The 21005-nt window shown below is 45.3% G+C and overlaps 1 protein-coding gene across 7 annotated transcripts in view; it reads right to left on the minus strand.

The window, feature by feature from the left end:
• Positions 1-21005, minus strand: part of ULK1 (unc-51 like autophagy activating kinase 1) — an 81486-nt gene that overhangs the window by 50873 nt on the left and 9608 nt on the right. For 5 of the 7 annotated variants that reach the window (XM_037376763.1, XM_037376781.1, XM_037376755.1 and 2 more), the window contains exons 5-9: positions 13944-13976; positions 13091-13127; positions 6168-6341; positions 4335-4408; positions 1572-1673 (exon numbers count right to left, since the gene is read on the minus strand). In XM_037376763.1, coding sequence (XP_037232660.1) covers positions 1572-1673; positions 4335-4408; positions 6168-6341; positions 13091-13127; positions 13944-13976 — 420 coding nt within the window. Of the gene's footprint in view, positions 1-1571; positions 1674-4334; positions 4409-6167; positions 6342-13090; positions 13128-13943; positions 13977-14136; positions 14259-21005 lie in introns of those variants that run through there. The other 2 variants (XM_037376791.1, XM_037376798.1) reach the window with 2 other exon arrangements.

Here is a 21005-nt window from a genome sequence, read left to right on the forward strand (position 1 = left end):
CCAAATTCTTTTCAAAGAAATCAGATGCCCCATGGCTGTGTGTGAGCTACTAAGCAAAGAACACCTATGATAAAGTCACCTCATTAAATGATAGCTACATCATTTGAATGCGCACAGTATCAAGGTGACTTTAGAGACGAAAAGGTACCAAGTTACAGAGCGCAGGGCTCTCCTATGCATGCAGACTCAAAGCTTCATTTCTTCACCCTCACGCCTTTTTCTTAATGCACAAATATTTTATTTTATCCTAACAGTCATTTTCTCCTCTCAAACAAAAATACCAACACCAACAAGTGGATGCAGCCGGTAAATGGGAGCCATTCAGGAGTTCCAGTGTACTTTGTAAGGGTGTTTATTAAAAAAACCCATGCAACAGAAATGAAGTCTTGCTCTAAATACAGAGCAGGCTGGCAGACAGAATATAAAGCACTGGAATGGAAGATTCTTAGTGCAGCAGGGAAAAATTACCCTGAAGGAGGTAATAAGAGGGCCACAGTTCACATTTGTCCTAACTGATCTAAGAAGCTGAAGAGTTGGCATTAGCTGACACTGGCATCCGAATGTGAAGTTTGGTCTTTTTCCATGGATTAGAGATGAGCTCTACAGAGCTCAAACATTAGAGAAGCTAAGAAGTATCAGCAACTCAAGCATCTCTCTGCTACGCAGTGAGACAGCAAGGAAAAAAACCTGACAAGTACAGTACTTTAAAACAATGGTTGCAAGGGGGAGTCTGCAGATCTCATTCAGCATTGGAGAAGCAATACACAGCATGGCACGCTTATGATTGGGAACAAGAAAAATGCACTGAGTCTAGATGAACTCCAGCTATATATGCTTAAAAACACGTGAAGCAGACCTGAAGAAACTTGCATAAGGCTGTGATGAATTCTCCATCGTTTGAAAAATTAAAATCAGAGAATGCCTTTCACAAAAGATATGCTCTAGCTCATCCAAAAGTTATGGCATAAATTACAGGGTGGAGTTTTACTGGACTGTGTTATATTTGGAAGGGTTCAGACTTGATGAACGTAAACATTTCAGGCTGGAAGGGATTGCTGTGAGATGACAGATAAGATCCCTCTGACAAGATCCTACTTAACTATTCCAAAACCAACATCCATTTAGCTGCAATACACCAGTTACCACCAAATCATCCCAAACACTAGCTTGCAATTACAATCTTCATTATTGTCCTTCCATACCCAACAGAACTATAATTATAAATTATACACAGAGTACAGTTGTAAACAGAAACTGATTTTTTAAAGTGTGGGCCTGGAAAAACACCACCAATTTAATTGATTCATGGTAGTTTTCAAAATAGATGGTCCTTCCTAAAGATTTATAATCAGGAAATACATTCCACTGAGATACTAGAATATGACTCTCCTCTGGGCTGTAACACATGCAGGATTACAACATATTAAGCTCTACATCATCAAGGTGGACAGCCAGAGCTCCACGACACTGGATCTATGTGAGTTAATATTACAGATGACAGAAGCCTTAGAGTAAACAGTTTAAAAGAAAAAAAGCAAGACAGTCAGAAACACTAGATCTAAGCAACTTACCTGAAAAGGAGCTTTTCCTGTTAGACACTGATAAATGATGGTTCCTATACTCCAGAGGTCAGCTTTGGCATCATAGTGTTGAGACATAATGACTTCTGGTGCCTTTTGGGGAGAGAACAGAAATCTGTTTTACAAAAGATGTAGCTTTTTTTTTTCTTAAACAGCTGCAAGAAAGAAACAGAAGTCACTATTATGCTTTAAAAATTCTTGAGCTGGATTCCTCAATAAACATGAAAGATTTGCTCCTGAGAAGACTGTAAGATTACCTTGAAAGGGCCAATTCCCTAATTAAGTGGGGAAAGCAGGCACTTCCAGACAGGTAGACAAGAAATACCCTATACTGTCAGGCTGGTTTGGGCAAACTCAGCACTTTCCCTTTCCAGCATACCATTTCCTGCTGAATCCACCTGTGCTTCAGTGAATCCTCACTGAAATCGCACAGATAGATCTTCTAAACCAAAGCAAGTAACAGGTAAGATCAAGAAAAGCAAAGGCTCACACTGCACGGGTAAGCTTCAGCCTCCATCCTGACCTGCATCACTTACGCACTTTCCTCATTTAGCCCGAGATGGCAGCATATTAATTATGCTCCAGAGCCTGCTGCCAAGGTCACAGTCTGGGTTCAAAGGCAGATCTGTGTGTTTCAGCCCAACAGCTTGAGCCCTGCTGTGCCTCAGACTCCGGTTTCTAATCTCATACCATGCCCTCAGTTGCTCCCTCCCAGGCTTGTTCCAGAAGCTGGAGCTGGTGCAAGCCCACAAAGCCCCGTGGCTCATCAGGCAGTGTGCCTTAGAGGCGGCAGCAGAAGAGGGACAGAAGGGCAGCCTTGTTAATCCCACGTGTCTATAACAACAGATTTCATTGCAGTGCTGCCAGCATGGAACAAGATCAATTTTCTAGCTCTGTTAGAATTAAAGGCCACATGTAACAGGAAAAATATGGCAGCAAACATGCCGTGGACAGGAGCTTGGTCTGCCCCTACAGGAAAGCAGGCATGAACCTAGCAAAACCAAGGACAAGACCTGCACAAGGAGGTTTCAAGTCTCACATCATGTCGGGGTTCAGCTCATTCTGGTGCGGGTAAGATACCTTTCTTTTTTAAAAGAGCAGCAGCAAAGGGCTACGAGCTAAAACAGCAAATAAGGGCCTGCCCTGCTAGCAGATGGTCCCAGGGCTCCTGCAGAAGGTGCAGAATAGTAGTAGCGACAGACTTCAAACATCCTCTAAATCCCAATTGAACCCTCCCTCCCCATCTTCCTTCAAATCCATCAGTAAACAGAGAACAATATAAAACATTGAGATCCCTTGTAATGTCCAGAGCTGTTTAAAATAAAAAACAAAACAAAACAGAAAAAGGTCATCACTAGTTTCCTCCAGCCCTTTAAAAAAAAAAGCAGCAAGCTGGATGTTTTCATTTACTTTCACAAGAGACTCTGAAAAAAAAAAAAGTATCACTAAAAATAGACAATTCAGGAAACTCTCAAAGGAGAAAAAAAATTACATCATCTTCACATATAGCAGAGTTCAAATAAACATCGTGCTTCAAAAAAGGGAGAGCAAGAAAGTCTGTTTTGCTTGAGTTAGTACTGTGGAACAGACTACTGAACACGCCACCGCTGTGCAGTGCCACACAGTTCAGCCTGGCTCTGCCCAAAGAGTACAGGCAAAAAAAATTCAGAGTGAGTTAGTGTTCAAAATCAGATTCCTACTGCTCCAGGGCACTTGTAAAAATTTCAACCTAAATTGATCCACATCATCTTTCTACTTTGAGCTCAGACACCTACGTCCCCAGAAACTATTACATGGCTGGCTTCGACATTTTTATTTCTGGCCTGGTTTTGTCATTTTTAATTTCACCAACTTGATGTGACACAGAGATCTTGACTGCTGCCATAAGCACAAGCAAGAGATCTCCTCCTCACATATGGTCCCAGAATGGAAAGTGCAAAGGGGATGAAAGGGATCAGTTTGGGTTTTTTAAACACATCTGTTTCACAAGCTAAGAAGTCATCCTGGAAACAGCTGGTTTGATGAAAGAATTGGGAGGGGGGGGGGTAGGAATGCACAAAAAATGAGCAGGTGAGGTCCATTTACACACATCTGCCAAGTTGTACTGCAAAGAACACAAGTTAGCCAGAATGGCAAAACTTCTGCCTGCATAGGTCCATAGATCTGAATGGATTTTACAAAAATGCTGTTCAACAGGGACCTTGCTCCCGATGCTGTTGCATTAGCAAAAAACAACTGCAAAGCCTGAGGTGACAACAGGCTTGTGGAACCACTCTGGCTCACAAGGGCTTGCTGAAGCAGTGATTTACAGAGGCTCCTCTCCAAGGAAGCAACATCTCAAATACTTCACACATCTGGCTGTATCACCCCAGCCTTCACTCTCTTTTGTCATTTTGCTCACAGCAGAGGAAACAGATTTAATTTCTCAGTGCCTTCAGTGGAGAGGCTCTAGTCCCGTCTGGAAAGATGCTGTTTCTGGGAGCAGGCAGCAATCAATACTCCATTTTGTTCAGTTTCATTTATCCACAGCTCACCTGAAAGTTAGATGACAACACAGGCACCTGTTGCCACACACTACCAGCAGCTAGAACTTTATGAAGTCTCCCTGTATAATAGGTGGTTTCTGACAAGTAAAAAAAATTTCACCTTTGAGGGAAAGACTAGTGAAAAACAAAGCCTAGGGGGGGTTGGGGGGGGAGCGGGAAGTAAAGCAAGAACTATACAGAAAAACCTGCAGGCAAAACACACACTTACCATGTACATTGGTGAGCCACACAATGTTGCTGCCATCATATTATTCTGCAGATATCGAGCAAACCCAAAGTCAGCTACAAAGAAAAACAGGGGTAGGTCGGGGTCAGATACCAGTTCTAGAGAGCCTGTACCTTCTCCAGCTGATTGCCCCAACTTTCCTTTCACTTCCTATGGAACTTCACAGCATGTGAAGTACCCCACCTTAACCAGACTTCAATGGCTCTCTTCTCAAGCAGCAACATCCTTGTACTAGTTACTAATGCACACTACAGACACTACAAAGGGTAGACCAAGCCATAAAACCCCCCACCCATTCAGAAGAACGGACTCCCATCCTTTTTTCAGAGATCAACAGTCACTTCTTGCCGTCCCCATTTGCCTGCAATTTGAAATGCCAGCTGCTGAGAGTTGGTAAAGATTTCTTGACTTCAGTTAGAGTGTGCCACCTCATACTAGCTAGCTCATCTACTGCCATCTCCATTGTTAATTTAGGAAACTGAAAGTTCCCCTCTGTTGGAAAAGTTGCTATGTAGCAGACATCCAGTAGAAACCACTACTTGCCACCACCCATATTTCTAGACCAGCCCTACTGAACAGTCTTGCTCTATTACTTCAGAAGAGCTCCAAGAGTGCTAACCCCAGCACAAGGCAGAAAGCTGAGCCACAGTTCACCTGGTGGCTAGAAAAGCCAGGGCCAAGGAATACCAAGACGAATTACCTCCGCAGGTTACTCAGCATCTGATCATATGATACTTGAAGGTTCTCTCAAGGTTACCAGATATTTCAAGCTAGGAGACTGACACAGTTGTTTACACTGTCATCTGTCACTAACGAATTGGTATGACTAGCTATTCCCTGGACCAGGTACTTCTCAGGGAAGTGGGAGGGAGAGGTTGCAGGGCACATCACACCCGTGCCCACAGCCCTCCTGCTTGCATATGTGGCTCCCAGTCACTTCCACCTCCCAGACAACTCTGCACTTAAAAAAACCCACAAAACCAACCAACCAAAAAAAAACCAACCCCAAACCAAACTACTTCAGCCAAAATGGGCAGCAACATTTCAAACTTTTCCACTAGACCTAATTTCTCAGCTGAATGAAAGCTTTAATGCTTGCTCCACAGCACAGTTTTATCTAATTGGTGTCAGCTTCAGCTTGTGAACTGTAACATAATCAAAAGTCCACATGTTGAGGGCAGTAACATCCAGCACACATTTCTGAGGGACTACAGGGGATAGATGTGCTCTGCAACTGATTTCTGGAGTATCTGTCCCAACTACTGGTCCATCACTGCCACTTGCCTAATGTGCAAAAAGTGAATTTCTTCAAGATGCAGCTGAGCAGCCTGCCTCTAATTCAGGCTGCTGAAAACTTGCTTTTAGGCGTGCCTGACTCCCACTGGGCTCACCAAGGCCAGCCAGGAGAGCAGCCTTGAAGACACCAATATTTACCTCAATACTATTAAAAGCTGAAGACAAAAGTCACAATGCCTGCTCATTCCTGGCAAGCCTGGAGATTAAATGCCAATTAAGGCAGGCTGGTATTTGCATTTACCAAGGGAGCCACTGTTCAGCTGGAAGCAGAGCAAGGTTCTTTTGTGTTAGTCTGTGCCCTGGCAGAGCAGAAAGCTCTTGCTCCTACTGCTTAGAGCCAATGGAAGGTTACGTCTAGCAGAGGAACTAAGCGGGGATGATCAAAAACATTAGGGCATTTTAAGAAGTGCAGTAAACCTCTCCTCCTCCTTGACAGTTCCCCAAAGAAAGACTGAGGCTTGCCACCATCACCAAACTCTCCTGAGAGCCGTCAGAGCAACACTTGTAATGGGCTCTTACCGATCTTTATGCGAATGTTGTTGGGATTTGACTTCCTGCCTCCAGCATAGGAAAGGAGAATATTCTGTGGTTTCAGGTCCCGATGGATGATGCCTTTGCTGTGCAGCATTTTCATGGCACCTGCTATCTGCTGGAGAAAGAGCCTGATGGTGTCTTCACTAAGTGTCCGCATAGCTAGGAAGGGGGAAAAAAACCCACAACAAACCACAGATGAAAAAATACAATGCCAGTTCTTTGAAGAGCCCAGAGGGCAGATTCTCCACAACAATCGGCCATCATTTGTCATTTTTATTTCCACATATGGTATTTTTTCTCCACACACTATTTCTGAACGATCCCTACAGGCAACAAGGGAGTGCATTTGCATTCCCAGCTTATCCTGCAGTCAGGGCTGCTTTCGGCCCAGAGTTGCTCCTGGCAAGCTCAGCCAGCAGCAGACGCTGAATCTGGGTTATCACCTGGGTCTGATCATGACACCTGGGGAGGCTTAGGGCTCGCCCCAGCAAGCACTGCCAGCCAGACCCAGTGCTGGGCCTGGGAAGGGTTGGTAGGTCAAATTCAGGCAGCTGGGGTACGTGGCCAGCAGGGATCTGCACCTTCAGGGTATGAGCCCAAGCCTGGGCCCAACCCATGTGCATCACCACCCACCAGACCCAACTGCAACTCCAACCCCAGATCCAGTGTTAGGGTGAACTGTGGTCCCATACCTAACAACATATCCCTCCCAAATGGCCCCTGCAAACTGCCATTTGGTACCCTCCATCCTGCACCCGCAGATGCAGCAAGAATGTTTCAGAATGCTTTCATAAGCAAGTGCTTTCAAAAAATAATATATCAGTAATCAGAACATGGATATAGGGAAACCCTGAACTGCATCCTCCTGAGATACGGGCTTCCCAAGAACTGTGGTGTAAAAATAAACTTTGAAGGGATTAAAATAACATCCAACTGGCTCTCCTAATCAGTGATGTGACATTAGCTCTCATCGTTTTAAGAGCTATACATACAAAACTCTTGCCAAAGCTGGGGGCAGTCTGCTGAACAAACCCCAGGATCACCAGTGCTACCAGTCCTTGTCAGCCACTGAGCCAGTCAGGCTTAAAGCAAACACTGTTCCATTTGAATAAAATAATTTTTCTTTTTGTAAAAGGTCCCTGTAAATTACTTGGGACTTCATTAGTGTTTTTGCAGCTATTCTCTGGTAAGACATAAAAACAAGCTGGCAGGAGCTTCAAAATGCTACTCTACCTAGCCAGCTAGAAGGGAGGAATCCTTACAAAAACACAGATGAGGCTGCACACAGCTTTAACACAACACAGGAAATTAAGTATCTAACTTTTAAAATACACACATTCAAAATAGCAAGGAACACAGATCAGTTAAACAGCACTTAGAAAATAAGCTCCCACTTCTCCCAAACCTCACTGCTCTAGGAGGAAGCAGAAGCAGAGCTAAAGTGTCACCACAGCTATCAGCTGGTCCTCGACTCATACACGTGAGACCAGGGCACATGTACACAGCACTTCCCTCCCCTCACTGGGCTTTCCTCCTCACGAACTGGCACTCAGCTGGAATCAGAGACTCCTCTGCAACAAGGGGAGATTCTGTGAAGGGATTTGAAGTACATGAAGAGGCAGCTTAGATGCAAGCCTTCCAAACCCACTCGCACCTTCTGAGAAAAACACTGCCACATCTTTAACAAGGCTTCCCTGACCCCCTGCTGAAATATATGCGCATACTCAGTCCTGTACCATTTTCTGTCTATTAAAGGTCCAGTATCTTAGCTGTGCTCAATCTTCTCTCCAGCAAAAGGTCTCTGCAATAGTTCTGCGATTCCTATTCAAGGAAATTATTCAGGAATGGTGAAAACACCATCTTTAAACGAAACCAGCACAAATGCCAAAGTTTTTTGCTCAGTTCAGCTCAGGCCCAGGAAAGGACAGGCTGTCTCATAATCCCCCAAACACGAAGCAAGACTTGAAACTTGGTAGTTCTTAACATTATTAAGCTAGCAGGCAATTACAAACTCCTGGCTAAATACACTCTGCCTCTAGCAGAGACTGTGGTGCCGAGAGCCTTGTTCTGACCTGCAGTCCCAACAGCATGCCACATCTTTAAGGCGTTACCCTCTCCCTTATATAACGTGGTGCCTATAAGTCTAACACAGCACTAGCCACCATCCCTCAGCAAACCAGCTAAGCCTCCCTAACGTGGATTCTAACTCTTTATTCTGAAAACACTGCTACCAAGATCAGAAAAATCCATTCAGTCAAAGAAAATAGTGCCTCTAAGCTACCGATTTCTGCAGAATTTAAGCTTTTCCACTTCACAGAAGTCTGTACAAAGCCCTCAGCCCCACAAAAGCACTGTTTTCCTGACACACAGAATCTAAGCAGGTGTCTTAAGCCTGCAGACAGACTCCCTGCCAGTGCAACTGCTGTGGCACAGTGCAGCTTCCATGTTGCAGCACACCAGAATTAGACAGGTCTGTTGGATCCTTGGCAGCATTAAACCTTACAAATCCAGGTAGTGCAGCAAGGCATGACTGTGACACCGAGACGTTACCCTCTAACAGAGAAGGGACAGTCAGTTACTTGGGGAGTGTAGGCACATACCCTTTACCTCCCTCCATTAACAAACTGGCTGTAACACACAAAACCAAAAGTCTTTGTGTCTCATACTCAGCCCATCAGTCTACTGCATGACAGCAATCTCCAACTGAAGGAGAGAAACATAAATACAAGTAGCAGTTTCAGCAACTTCAGGATATTGGTCCACAAAAGGTCTCCTAGACCAGCTACCACTGGCAGAAGGAGGGAGAAGATACAAAAGACCTATTCAATTAATGTGGCACCAAAAAGAAAAAAAGTGTGGAGAACAAAACAACTCTCTTTGCTACATCCCAAACAGGGAACTTGTACTTCTATCCCTGTAGAAAGGAGATACTCTCATCTTCACCAGAAAACTGCTGGCAAAGCACCAAGCCCGCACTGAACTCTGAGCATCCTTGTGGATGTCCATGGTGAGCAATACATTCTTGCAGAGAACACTGTTTCACAAGCCTTGCTTTACCATTACTGAGAAGTAATAATATCCCTCTGTTTATTTTCATGAGCTCCACTTCAGTGACGAGGCACTCAGCTTACTGCCTTGGGAACAGGCTGCCACACAGGTCACTAGATCAGAGCAAATATTTACTGTGGGTCAGCATGGGGCCCACGCGCCTTGTAGCTCTTCAGGAGTAGGAAAAGGATGAAACCACCTAAAATAGTGCCCTGATCAGCCTGGCTGAGATGTTCAATCTGCCAAGGGGCTGCCAGGTAACTTGCAGCATAAACAGCCCTTGTTAGCTGATCCAAGGGTAGACACATCGGAGTACACCCGCTGATGTTACATGACAGCACCATTTTGGAAAAGTTATTTAGGAAAAAGAACTTCTCCTCTTACCCACAGGTGCCACAAGTGTCTCTAACATGGGCCCAATCCAAATCAAACTGAAGTCTGACAGACCAAGCTGATTTATTTGGGGCCCATCTTACAATTAGTGCAGCTCCACCTGCACAGAGCACAGCCAGTGAGACTCCCGTGAAGTCTTCTGTACAAGTCAGAAAACCTATTCCAGAGAGGTCTAGCCTTATCATTGGTATTTCTTAAATTACCAGCTGTAGAGGGCAAGCAGTTACACAGCAGTGCCTCCCACCTCTTGTTTGCAAAAGGGTCCCCCACACTACTTGGCATTAGCTAGAAGATAACAGCTCCTCGCATGTGTTGCGGTCAAACCAAGAAACACCCTGCTCTGGTACAAGGTTTTCTTCACAGAGATGTACTCTCCAAGAAGCAGCTAGAAGGAAGGTCACAAACAGGCACTTATGAACTGGCACTGACACAGGCTGTTACAGACAAGTCACAGAGCTGAAGAAGTTTCAGATCAGCCCGCTCTGACCTCCTTAGTACCCAAGGCCACAGAATTCCAGTCATTCCCGTACTGAGATGGTCACTTCTGTAACCCTTCCCACAGCTGTACCATGCACAGTGGCAATCTGCCACTCTCAGCTCAAAACATAACCTATGGTGGGCTTGAAGTGAAAGCAACACCCAGAGATCTATCAGAAGGGAAACTGCATCGTACGATTGAAGAAGGATGCAGAAGTTGCGCTTTAGTAGAACACACACCACCTTGGGTTGTATCAGAGGGGCCGACCAACAGCATCACTCAGCCGAAACGCATATTGTATTGAAACGTGCATGTACGCACGTCCTCCAGTTACAAAGACAAGGAGAATTAGAGTGCCTTTGGATTCAACACCGAATTACCGTATTGCCTAATGCCTGTAATTAGAAGGCAGAATGGACTTGGGAAGCTTACAAGCATCTCATTCAATGAGAAACTAGGGATTTGCATGCACAGCTTGCATAAATGTTACAGGAACTACCAGTAAAAATGTCTGAGGAGTCAGTGGGAAAGTAGATGTTGCAACTAAATACCATCACACAATTATTAAAATAACTGAAGCAGCACAAACCCACTCAATAGAGATGAGCCTCCTGCGCACCAGTGAAATACCCTGGAAGAAATCTGAACTTTCCAAGATGAGATGTCAGGAAAAAAAGTCATTATCACCAAAAGCACTCTGAGTACCTGCAGAAGCTGGGAGAGGAGATACCCCAAAGGAGCATGTGATGGAACAGAGAAAGCCATGTGATGTAAAAGCTGACACTCATACCTAGGCTCTGGAAAACAGAGATCTCTGCTGCAGTGATGGGAATACCTAACTTTCCTGCTGCAGTCCCTTACTTCTGGAAATCTGTACCTGCTGGCTTTTCTTTACTGGCAAGTGGCACACAGACATTAAGAGTTAAAATAAAACGAGCAGCTGTTGTGACTGGGAAATTGGTGCTTATTTACAGTTGTCAAGGTAAAATATTTTACTAGTAAAAACAGAGCTAAAGGTAACTTTTTAAAATTAGCTCAGGCAAAGAAGATTCAAATCTTACCACAGGCAATGCTCAAACAAATCTAGTTGGGGTAAAACTAAGTTTTATTCAGAAAATACGATTTATCATCACTTTCTCAAACTAGCCACCGATTTCCTGAGTAGTCTCATTTGGTAAACAAGGAAGTGAGCTCTATTAATAGCCTAGCTAATTGCACACTGTGCTTCACTTTTTTCTCTGATGAGTGGTGGAAGGGAGAAGACTACAATGTACACATACGAGCAGTAGTATGGACAGGAAGATTTTCTATAAACCCATATTTCTATAAATCATTTGGCCAGAAGCTGTGTTCTTGTTTACATACACAACTTTGCCAACAAGGGTGCACAGCCCAGTGCTTTCACAGCAAGGCTGACTTCATGTGCACAGAAGCTAAAAAACTTTAGCCTTCAAAGCCCACACATTGGTAAAACTGAAGTTTGCAATTTTTTAAAAGCATTTAATTAAAAAAATTTCATTTGTATTCAAGGAGAAAAAGGTGGTACCCAATGCAAAACCATTTTCACTTGGTATTCATAACAGCATCACACCACAGAAGATGCTCCTTTTAAAGCACAGCGATACCCAAGAGCTGCAAAACAGTCACTTATCCAAGACAAAGCACACTAAATCTGGATTTAAAAAAAAAAAACAAATTCCCATCACTTCCCTCTCACCCACATTTTAAACAAACGGAACACATGAAATGCAGAATATTCCTTCATTTTCCTTCAAGTACTAAATCCTTTCTGAAAATTGAAGTCCACAAGCATAAACCATTACCCTGTGTGAACAGAGTGCAGCATACTAGCATCCAGCCCCAAATTATCATTCTAGGGATACCAACACTAGCTGTAGGGCAAATGTAAATTTAGCTTTTAATCCTTCAATCTTTGCCATTTCCAGACATCCTGTACCTCAAATAAGGAGCCTGAAGTATTACCCAGCTGACTAGCTTTTAATCTGAACAACGTGAAGAAACTTTGTTTAACCATGACCTAGAGCCACACACGAAATGAGATTAAAGTTGTCTCTTCACATTTAGTAATCTTCTAGTTAACATGCAAAACAAGAAAGTAATTTTAAAGAAAAAAATACAGTTAGGCCAACAGAAAATAATGGCCGTGCCTGACTGTAGCTAAGCAACTTGTTAAACACGCCATCCTCCTACTGTGTTGGTACTCAGGTGCAATGGGATTTTCATGCAGGCCAGGAGCCTGTACCTGTGCTGCGGGCTGCACTGAAAAATACCTTGGGAGATGGAAGCCTGGTCCCAGCAATACAGCTGGACAACAGGCCGAGCATGTTTCATTTGGTTTGGTGGCAAAGACACACTTCAGTCTCACCAGAAGGCTTGTCAAGGCACCACAGTTGCAGACACCTGTGCTATATTCTCCCAAAGACCGTGGTTTTCACCACCTTCACAACACTACCAGCTACGCTACAGTCACCCTCATCACACTGAGGAAAGAAGTGTGCTCTGCCCTAGATGTGGGCACACTCTTAGGGGTAAACTGAAATATACTCTTGGGGGTCTTACTTTAATGCAACCCTACACAACTGCAAGGCTTCAGTATAAATAGCTTTTTTTTTTTTTCCAGTGACCAAGAAACAGACAAACCATGTCCCTAGGAGAGTTAAGATGTGTTTAATCTAAGGCCATTGTAACTAAAATATATAACTACTGACAACAATTACTACTGACCTACATAGGAAAGACTACAATACTAGCTTTTACCATCATGGAGTCTCAGTTTTAAAATTATCATCAAGGGTGAACCTCTTAGAAAAGGAGCAGTGATACTCTGTTTATTTTGCAGGAGTTAAAAAAAATAAAATACACAGTGTTCTTATTTAGATCTTCCACAAACCCCCGCAACTTTAATGAGATAAAACAGTCGGTGTTTTCTTCTGAATACAGAAGATATTCTCCATATTGTTCTACTTACTGTGAAGATAGTCTGCCAGGTCACCACCATTACAGTACTGTGAATAGATCAGAAAGCTCAATTAATGCAAGGCAAACCAAACATTAAAAAGAATAACAGTAAACTTTACCAGCATGGCAGGCTTATAATTTTTAAACATAAATAACCACACGCATCAAAATATGTATTCAGAAGTTGGCAGGGAAAACTCCATTCCAGGAGGTTCCTCTTCTGTCCCATTTCCCCTAAACATTACGTCGCATTATAATATGCCAGCACTAACTAGCTTTTGTGCACATGCACACCCATGTACATGCCCAGCAGAGAGAATGACAGAACCAGAACAAAGCAGAAGGGTCACCACTCAGGACATCACCAGAAAGCTGGCTGAGAAACGCCAGGGAGCAGCCACAGCTGACAGCTGGAATTCCCCACATGGTTTTCCACAGCACCAAGGAAAGGCAACAAGACCTCACAGTGAAGACTGCACAGGAAAGTAAACATTCAAAAGCTTGGCAGGCAGGCTGTGTCAAGATAATTCTCTTTCTGTGTATCTTTGAAGCAGATACTGCCCAGTAACACCTATTTGACCCTTGAGGTAAGATGTCTGACTGATTAAACCCGTGCCAGCATGACCTTCTGACAGCAGCAATATCAAAAAATCCCCCTGGCTGCTATTGTCACCCACACTGCTCCAGTTCTCAAAGGCACAGAGCTGCAGATTAGATTTGCAAAAGTATCACAGGTGAGACTGCAAGCAGAAAGCACTACTTGTGTAACAAGCTGGTCTGCTTAAAACAAGGGTTAAAAAAAAAAAAAAAAGAAAAAAGAAAGGATGGCGGGGGGGGGGGAAGACACACACACACTTGCTTACCTCCATAACCAAATAGACAGAGTTTGCCAGTTCCTGGGGAAACAGAAAAATAAAAGATTTATGTATTTAAATATTTCACACACTTTACAACTGCTGCATTTGCTTTTAAACAGGTAAACTGTGCTCTGTTACGATTCCAGCTGAAGAGAGGGTAAAAACTTCATTATAGGTTAATTCCTGAAAAATAGCTTACTTTGAAAGTGCCAGGTATTTAAGCACGTTATTCCTTTCTGAGTGTGCTTCTGTTTAACCAAGCAGATCTCCTGTATTGTGGCTTGGGTTCATGTTGGGTGTCTTCATGTTCCTTTTGGGCTCTGGGGATTAACAGCAGTATGCAATGCAGACACTGGCACACTATCATCTTAGAGCCTTAATCATTTCCACATTTAACTCAGCCCTTTACAGCAGCTATGCCCACAGGAACAGTGCTAGCCTGAACAGAGAGATAAAAGCAACACAATTTTGGGGCCTGCAAACCCACAGCTGAGAAGTGCCCAAGAGTCACCTTGGATTTGAGGGCAAAAAGGAAAGATCTCAGGTCAAAACCACAATATCGACCAACCAGTTTGGGGCAGCTAAAGCTTTCTGGATTATCATGGGGGTCAACACCAGCACAGTTCAGCCCAAATGCTTGCCTTCCTAAGTTTGCTACAGATGCTGCACTGTGATGCTTCTTACCATCTTGGGAGTTCACCTCCAGCCTCAGCTGACCACCTCCACCAGCTCCCTGGCCTTTGGTAGCCCATACAAGGCAGCACACCCCCAGAGCAAGCACTGGCCACCGTGGAGGAGTGCCCTGCAGCCAGGGAGCACCACAGAGCCGCATCGGCACACATAGCTGTGCCACATGCATGCTGACACCGGGTGGCTGCCTGGCATGTGTCTAGCACAGCTGCCAAACCACTAGCAGAGAACAAACGTGAGAACAGCCAGACATTTCAACCCTGGGTAGACCCAGAAAGGCAAATGAGACTACATCTTCTGTTCCAAGTCAGACAGAAACAGCCCTGCTACACAAAGCCTGTGTGCTGGAAGCCTCCCCCAAACTCCAGACGCAGCCCTGACCAGCGCAGGCAGCAATCGCCCAGGTGAGTGGAGAAGCTCTGAGAGCAGAGGAGGAGACCACTCCATTTCTAGAGCGCCAGGGAGCACGCCTTGACTTACAGGCTGTTTAGACACCTGCCTACCTGACTCCTCTTCCGAGCCCCACTACAATTTCAAAGAACCCCAGCACCCACCCTACAAGCCTTTTCGTTTCCAAGCAGTCTCCACTGTCTGCTCTCGGCCCCTATCATCTCTGTCTACCCACAGGACTCTACCTCCCATCCAGCCTGTGCCAAACTGCCTCTGTCAACACCTCAAGTCCTCAGCACCTCCCATCATTTCTCTTACAGTCCTTTTTGAACCTCACAACATGAAATCTGTGTTTCCAGATGCTTGCTGGAAGACTGGTTGGAGGAAGGGGGGAAGAGGGGAGGAAGCTGAACTACCCGTGATGTCAGACTCAGCCCACAGCTGCGTGCAGCACAGCCCACCCTCCCCTGGAGAGGCTGAAGGCACCATGCAGCCCAGCAGCCTCCGCTCACATAGCTCCCCTGGCTCAAGCATTCACCAAACCCCAGGGCTGGCCATCCCCAGCTCAGCTCTTACAGCTGTTTTCACTGCCAAGCCCTAATGAGCTTTTTGAAAGTCCCCGTGTTTGTCCCAAAAGCAATTATGTGTGATACTTCAAGGCCGAGTTTGTTGCATTTCCTTGCATGACAAGTACTGCTTTAAACAGGATTTGTTTTCCAACCTCTGCACTTAAAAGCAGCGCGAATTAAGTCATCCACTTTCACACAGGCTTCACATGAAGTGGGAAACCAGCCTGTGGTTAAAAGCACTAGCCCAGGGATGGAGCACAAGAAGACGACACCAGGCACTGTCACAAGTGTTGCACCAGAGCACTGGGGTGAAATTTTCAGAAGCATTCAAAACCCACCAGCTCCTGCTGTCCTTAGCAGGAACAATGGGAAGTTAAGGTTTATAAAGACACCCAGGCCTTTCACTTCTCCTGGAAGTCCAGCCACAGATGCACCAGAAGATGTGAGGACGCATCAGAAGTGCGGTGCAGCTGCCCAGGGAAGGACTGCGGGGCTGCAGGTGAGGGAGCGCATGGCAGGGCAACTGCAGGGCATGGAGGAAGCATCGCAAGCACCTTTGGCAGCCCACACCGAGTTCATCACTGCCACAGCAATGTTCTTCATAGACACCTCCTGTCTAAACACACTGTGATCGTTGCAGCTTAGGAACTCTACAAATAAATATGTATAACGCCAGCAGGGTTTGGGGAAGCTTACTTGCTATATTATTACCTATACAGAAAATGCAGAGGAAGTTTAGCTTACACAAACTACATTAAGATACTTGTAACAAGCTATTAGCCAATAGCTAATGTACACCATACAGTTTGGTTGTTTTTCCACTGTATGTTATTTAAAGACTCTGCAAACAAACATTGTCAGGGAAGTCACCGATTTTTAGCAGCCCACGTGCACGGCCACCAGGGTTAAACAAGGACCTACACAGGCCGGGGGGGGATGCCGTGCTTCACTCCCCCAGCAACAGTGACCTTAGTGGTTTGTGGCTTTATGCCACCACCACCGGGTGAAGAGATAAGAGGGCAAGGCCTGACAGCTACCCGCCGAGGAGGAGGTGGCTCCCCCACCCATCCACTGGCAAAGCACCCCCCCAGCACACAAGCCTTCCTCAGAAGCGCTCTGCCCTGCTGTGTGCACCCCCAACACAGCAAAGGAACATTTAGCAAGTGTATTTTCAGATCACAAATGCCTGTAGCAGGGATGACAACTTCCATGTTTGCAACTTCAGCATTTCAAGACCCACTTACCAGAAAGAGATTTGTAGGAATTTTGCCAATAAAACTAAACATTTACTTCAGGAAGGGCTCCAGCAACAAACTCTTGTTTGGAAAGAGCCAGGAGCTCACTGGGCTTACAAGGGACACAACTGTCTGAAGAGACCTCTGGTTTCTCAGTCGGGCAGATGGACTGCTCTCAAGCTCATTCAGCAACAGAAACTATTTCTTTTCCATCTGTGTCCTTCCACACTATTTATGACTTGTTCATTAACAAAACAATGGGGGAAAAAAAAAAAAAAGCACTGCAAGCCAAATTTTGCAGGCTACCAGTTTCTCTGAACAGAAACAAAATACCCAAACCACTCATTTCCACATCAGTAACAAGAATAATATTACAGTTTGTTGCATTTCTGCAGAGGCTTATGTCCAAGTAGTGCTACAGATGACTGACTCTGGACCTCTTACTCACATGTGCCAGCCCTTGCAGCTGAGGCTAATCCTGTCACCAAACAAGCTCGACCAAGAGAACAGCACAGAGGCAACCCTCTAACTTTACCCCTCATCATAAAGTGCAGCAGTACCCTGACCATACTCCACAATAGCAGCAAAAAGCCTCTGCCAAAGACATTAAGCTGATAATTAATCAGTCTGGACCACTGCCTGACTTGTAGTTCTTGCAGCAGAGGCCCCAGTGATGAAGTTACAATTTAATTGAGTATAAAAATAGGCAATAGCCTCTACAAATAACACACATCTGATGACGAAGGACAAAGAAATGAAGAAACTTCATTTAGCAGTACACCATAAATCACCCCAGGACAGTGCAATGTTAAAACTTCTCACTGGGACATTAGGAGGGCTGGCGTCTCAGACATCAAGACCCAGCAGTCCTGTCTCCCTTTAAATTTTCTCTCCACCCATACTGGAAGGTGGCATGATCCTCTTCTTGGAAAGTGTGTGTTTAGGTGTGTCCAAAGGGAAATGTCTGGGTGTACCCACAGTTAGTCATCCTCCTACCACAGCTTAAAAAGCCTGCGAGAGGAAACTTCCTTAAAAGAAATCCTCCTCTGCACTCTACCCCAGCACCTAGCCTGCCACAGAGTTTAGAAAGCTGTTCAGGAAGGGAAAAGAGTTGAAGTTTAATTACACAACACTTCAAAACTCCCCCAGCAGTGCAGTGTTCTCATCAGTCTGTGTGGGAGCAGTGCTGTAATAGACACTGGGGTAGAACCAGCAAAGGATGGCTTCCACCCCACACCAGTCCTCTTTTCTATGAAGGCTGGGGGATGCAGGAGGAACACTTCAAAGATGAATGTAGCCTCACTGGAACACCCATGTGCTGAGCACCGTATGGCTGACAAGGTTCCTACTGCCTATAGGAGAGGAGCTGTATGGATCCAAGTCCTCAGAACTGGTTTTGTTGTCCTCCTGAAGAGCAGTGTACCACTACCTGCTTGCTGGCCTCTCTATGATGGCAAAGGTTCTTGTTTTGTGCCTCTCAGAGGGCATCTGACATGTGCTGCTCAATACTGCCTCTCCAACAGCGCCCGTTGCAGCTGCCAAGCAAAGATAACCGCTGCACACAGATCTCTCTAAATGGGGCTAGGACTCATCAGTTCCTACCAACACAAAAGAAGCACAAAAAGCTGGGAGTCTGACAGTGGAAGATAAATGTGACGTCAATTGAAAGCTAAGCTTTTCTGCTCTGCTTTTTTGGGTTTGTTAAGTTTTTTTACTGCTACCTCCCCCAGTCACCGCAGCAGAACCACAGCACACCACATCCTCCTGTTTTGTCTGTAGGATCTCCTGGAGCCAGTGCCCTTTTTACCTGTGGTCTCTTGCCATTGCTCTTCTGACAGTGGCACTGGTGTGACAAACATGGGCTGTAATGAATACAATTTTGCTCTACAGAAACCAATTCCTAGGCCAGTGGCACCTGGAAAGCCTCTAGCCAAGGCAGGGGCTCCCATGATGGCTGGGCTCGGGAAACAGAACCTGCTGTTCTCAAGAGAGAAAAGAAACTTTCTACGTAGCAAAGTCTCTTAGTATTGTTTCACTCTGGCTAACAGTTTGGCTTGAGCAGGCTAACCTCTAAAGAGGGAAAGGAAAACCATCATGCTATGCAGGGATTACTTCTTGACGCAACTATTTGAACGGAAGCAAGATAAAAGACAATAGTAACATTAATCTGAATTGTAGGAGCACCTACCAGTGCTCACCCTTTGGAAAATAGATCTAAAGCAAATAGCTAAAAAAATATTCACTCGCCTTTTGACCTCAAGCAGGAAGAAAAGCATGTCTCAGAGCCTACTGCACTTCTTAGTTCTCTGGCCCTGGTCCTTCCCTTCACTCCTCCTGAACCTTACCAATAAGGAACTTGGGAACATTTCAAGCAGGTTTCCAATTCAAGAGACAACAAACTCATGAAGGAAGAAAAGATGACAAAAAACCCCAAAAAACAAGCCAAAAAAACCCCAACTCATCCACTGCAGCATAATCTCCTCTCTGCACAGTCAAACAATACCACAAAACACTTCTCAAACAGAGGCACAGCTTCACAATCAGACAAAAGCACATTTCAGGGCAGACTTTTGGGATTCAAGTCATGCAGCCAAGGAGATCCTACAGCAAGAGAGTTAGCATGCTATAAGGAACAGGCAGCCACTTTCCTCTTGTCTATGGGCTACACTGGAAGCAATAAATCTTGGTCAGTCACATATAAGCATTGTCCAGAAGATGATATGCAAGCAACAAATACCATCATCCAATAGTCTACTCAATCTTTGCCCACTCTAGCACATCCATGTCCAGCAATAAAACCTACTGCTACTGACTGGAAAGGGTTATTACTATGGTCAGCAGATCTTTGACTTCCCAAAACAATGAGGGCTTCTAATTTCTTCATGTATATCCCAGGGAATAAGCATAAGCAGCAAGACCCAGAGAGGCCCACAGCCAACTGTATTGGCTCTTGACTGCATTCTGCTTCCTACAGACCTGTCAGCTTGCTCCACCAGCAGAGGCACGGCACAAGCAGAAGGGAGCCCCGCAGCATAGACGTGGTTTATGGCCAGCCTTGCAGCAGGCAGATTTCTGTAGGACCAGAAGAATAATAATACCAAGGGCCAGTGTTACCCCACTCCAGGCAGTATGGTATTCTCTACTTATAAAACAGATGACTTGTTTCAGGACAGGTTGTACTTCAGGGCAGATTAAAAACAGCAGGAAAGCTATCCTCTGGATCTACCCAGGCTTCAGGAAGGGAGGGAAAGTATTTCCCATTCCCCTGGCAACGGTCCTGAAGTCTGACTGCATGACATCAAAAAAACAAACAAGACAACGCCATGTCTGTGGAGCTACTCTTTTGCCAGGCAGCTAATACCACCTCAGCCAAACGGCAGGACAGCTGGTAAGACAGCCCAATATCCGACCGACCTGGAGAAACTTCACCATCCTTTCCACTGGGCTTGAGCTTTCTGCAGCCTCCTTCAAACCAGCCCCCCCTCTCTCCTCCACCTCCATCTGCAAGCGGGGGCAGCTGCAGTGCCCGTCAGCCCCACGGACTGGGCCACCGGCTCTCGCTTTCACACGAGCTCACTGCAGGCCTCAGTCAAACCACGAGACTCAACTCGCCTGCTGGGTGACTGATGGCTACAGTGCCTGCAGAGAGCTCTAACAAGAAAACATGACCTTCCTTTGGGGGCAGACTGGGCCCCTGCAGAGCAACACTCTACAGCAAGTCAGAGCCGAGTGCTGCACCTGAACCTAACCACAGAAACCAAAATATGGGATTAATGCCATAATAAGAGTATAGAGACAAAGCAGCGGGTTTCACAGGTCACAGAGCTACAAGGCGAGACCAAAACACGCATCGGAGCAAACTGAAGGCTCCTGCTCCTGGGACACTGATGAGCCATCACCTCTTAGTGCAGCCAGGTTCACCTGCAGCAGCCCGTGCCTCCAGGGAGGCAACACTGCCCCAGCGCAGCAGCCCAGCAATGGTAAGAGACTGCGCAGGGAAAAAGTGGCAGTTTTCCTGAAAAGACTGGACTTCTTGACGTGGAATGGAAAGAAGTAGGTACCTCTTTGTCAACAGGCAGAATAAGACCTAGAAGCTTAACAAAAGCAAGCTCCTTCCTGCAAATGGCAATGCATTATGTTAATGCTATTAAGAGAAGAAACTTCATAATTCTAAAAACAACGAA

This window comes from Falco rusticolus, chromosome 1 (assembly GCF_015220075.1).
Source record: "Falco rusticolus isolate bFalRus1 chromosome 1, bFalRus1.pri, whole genome shotgun sequence".
Taxonomy (NCBI): domain Eukaryota; kingdom Metazoa; phylum Chordata; class Aves; order Falconiformes; family Falconidae; genus Falco; species Falco rusticolus.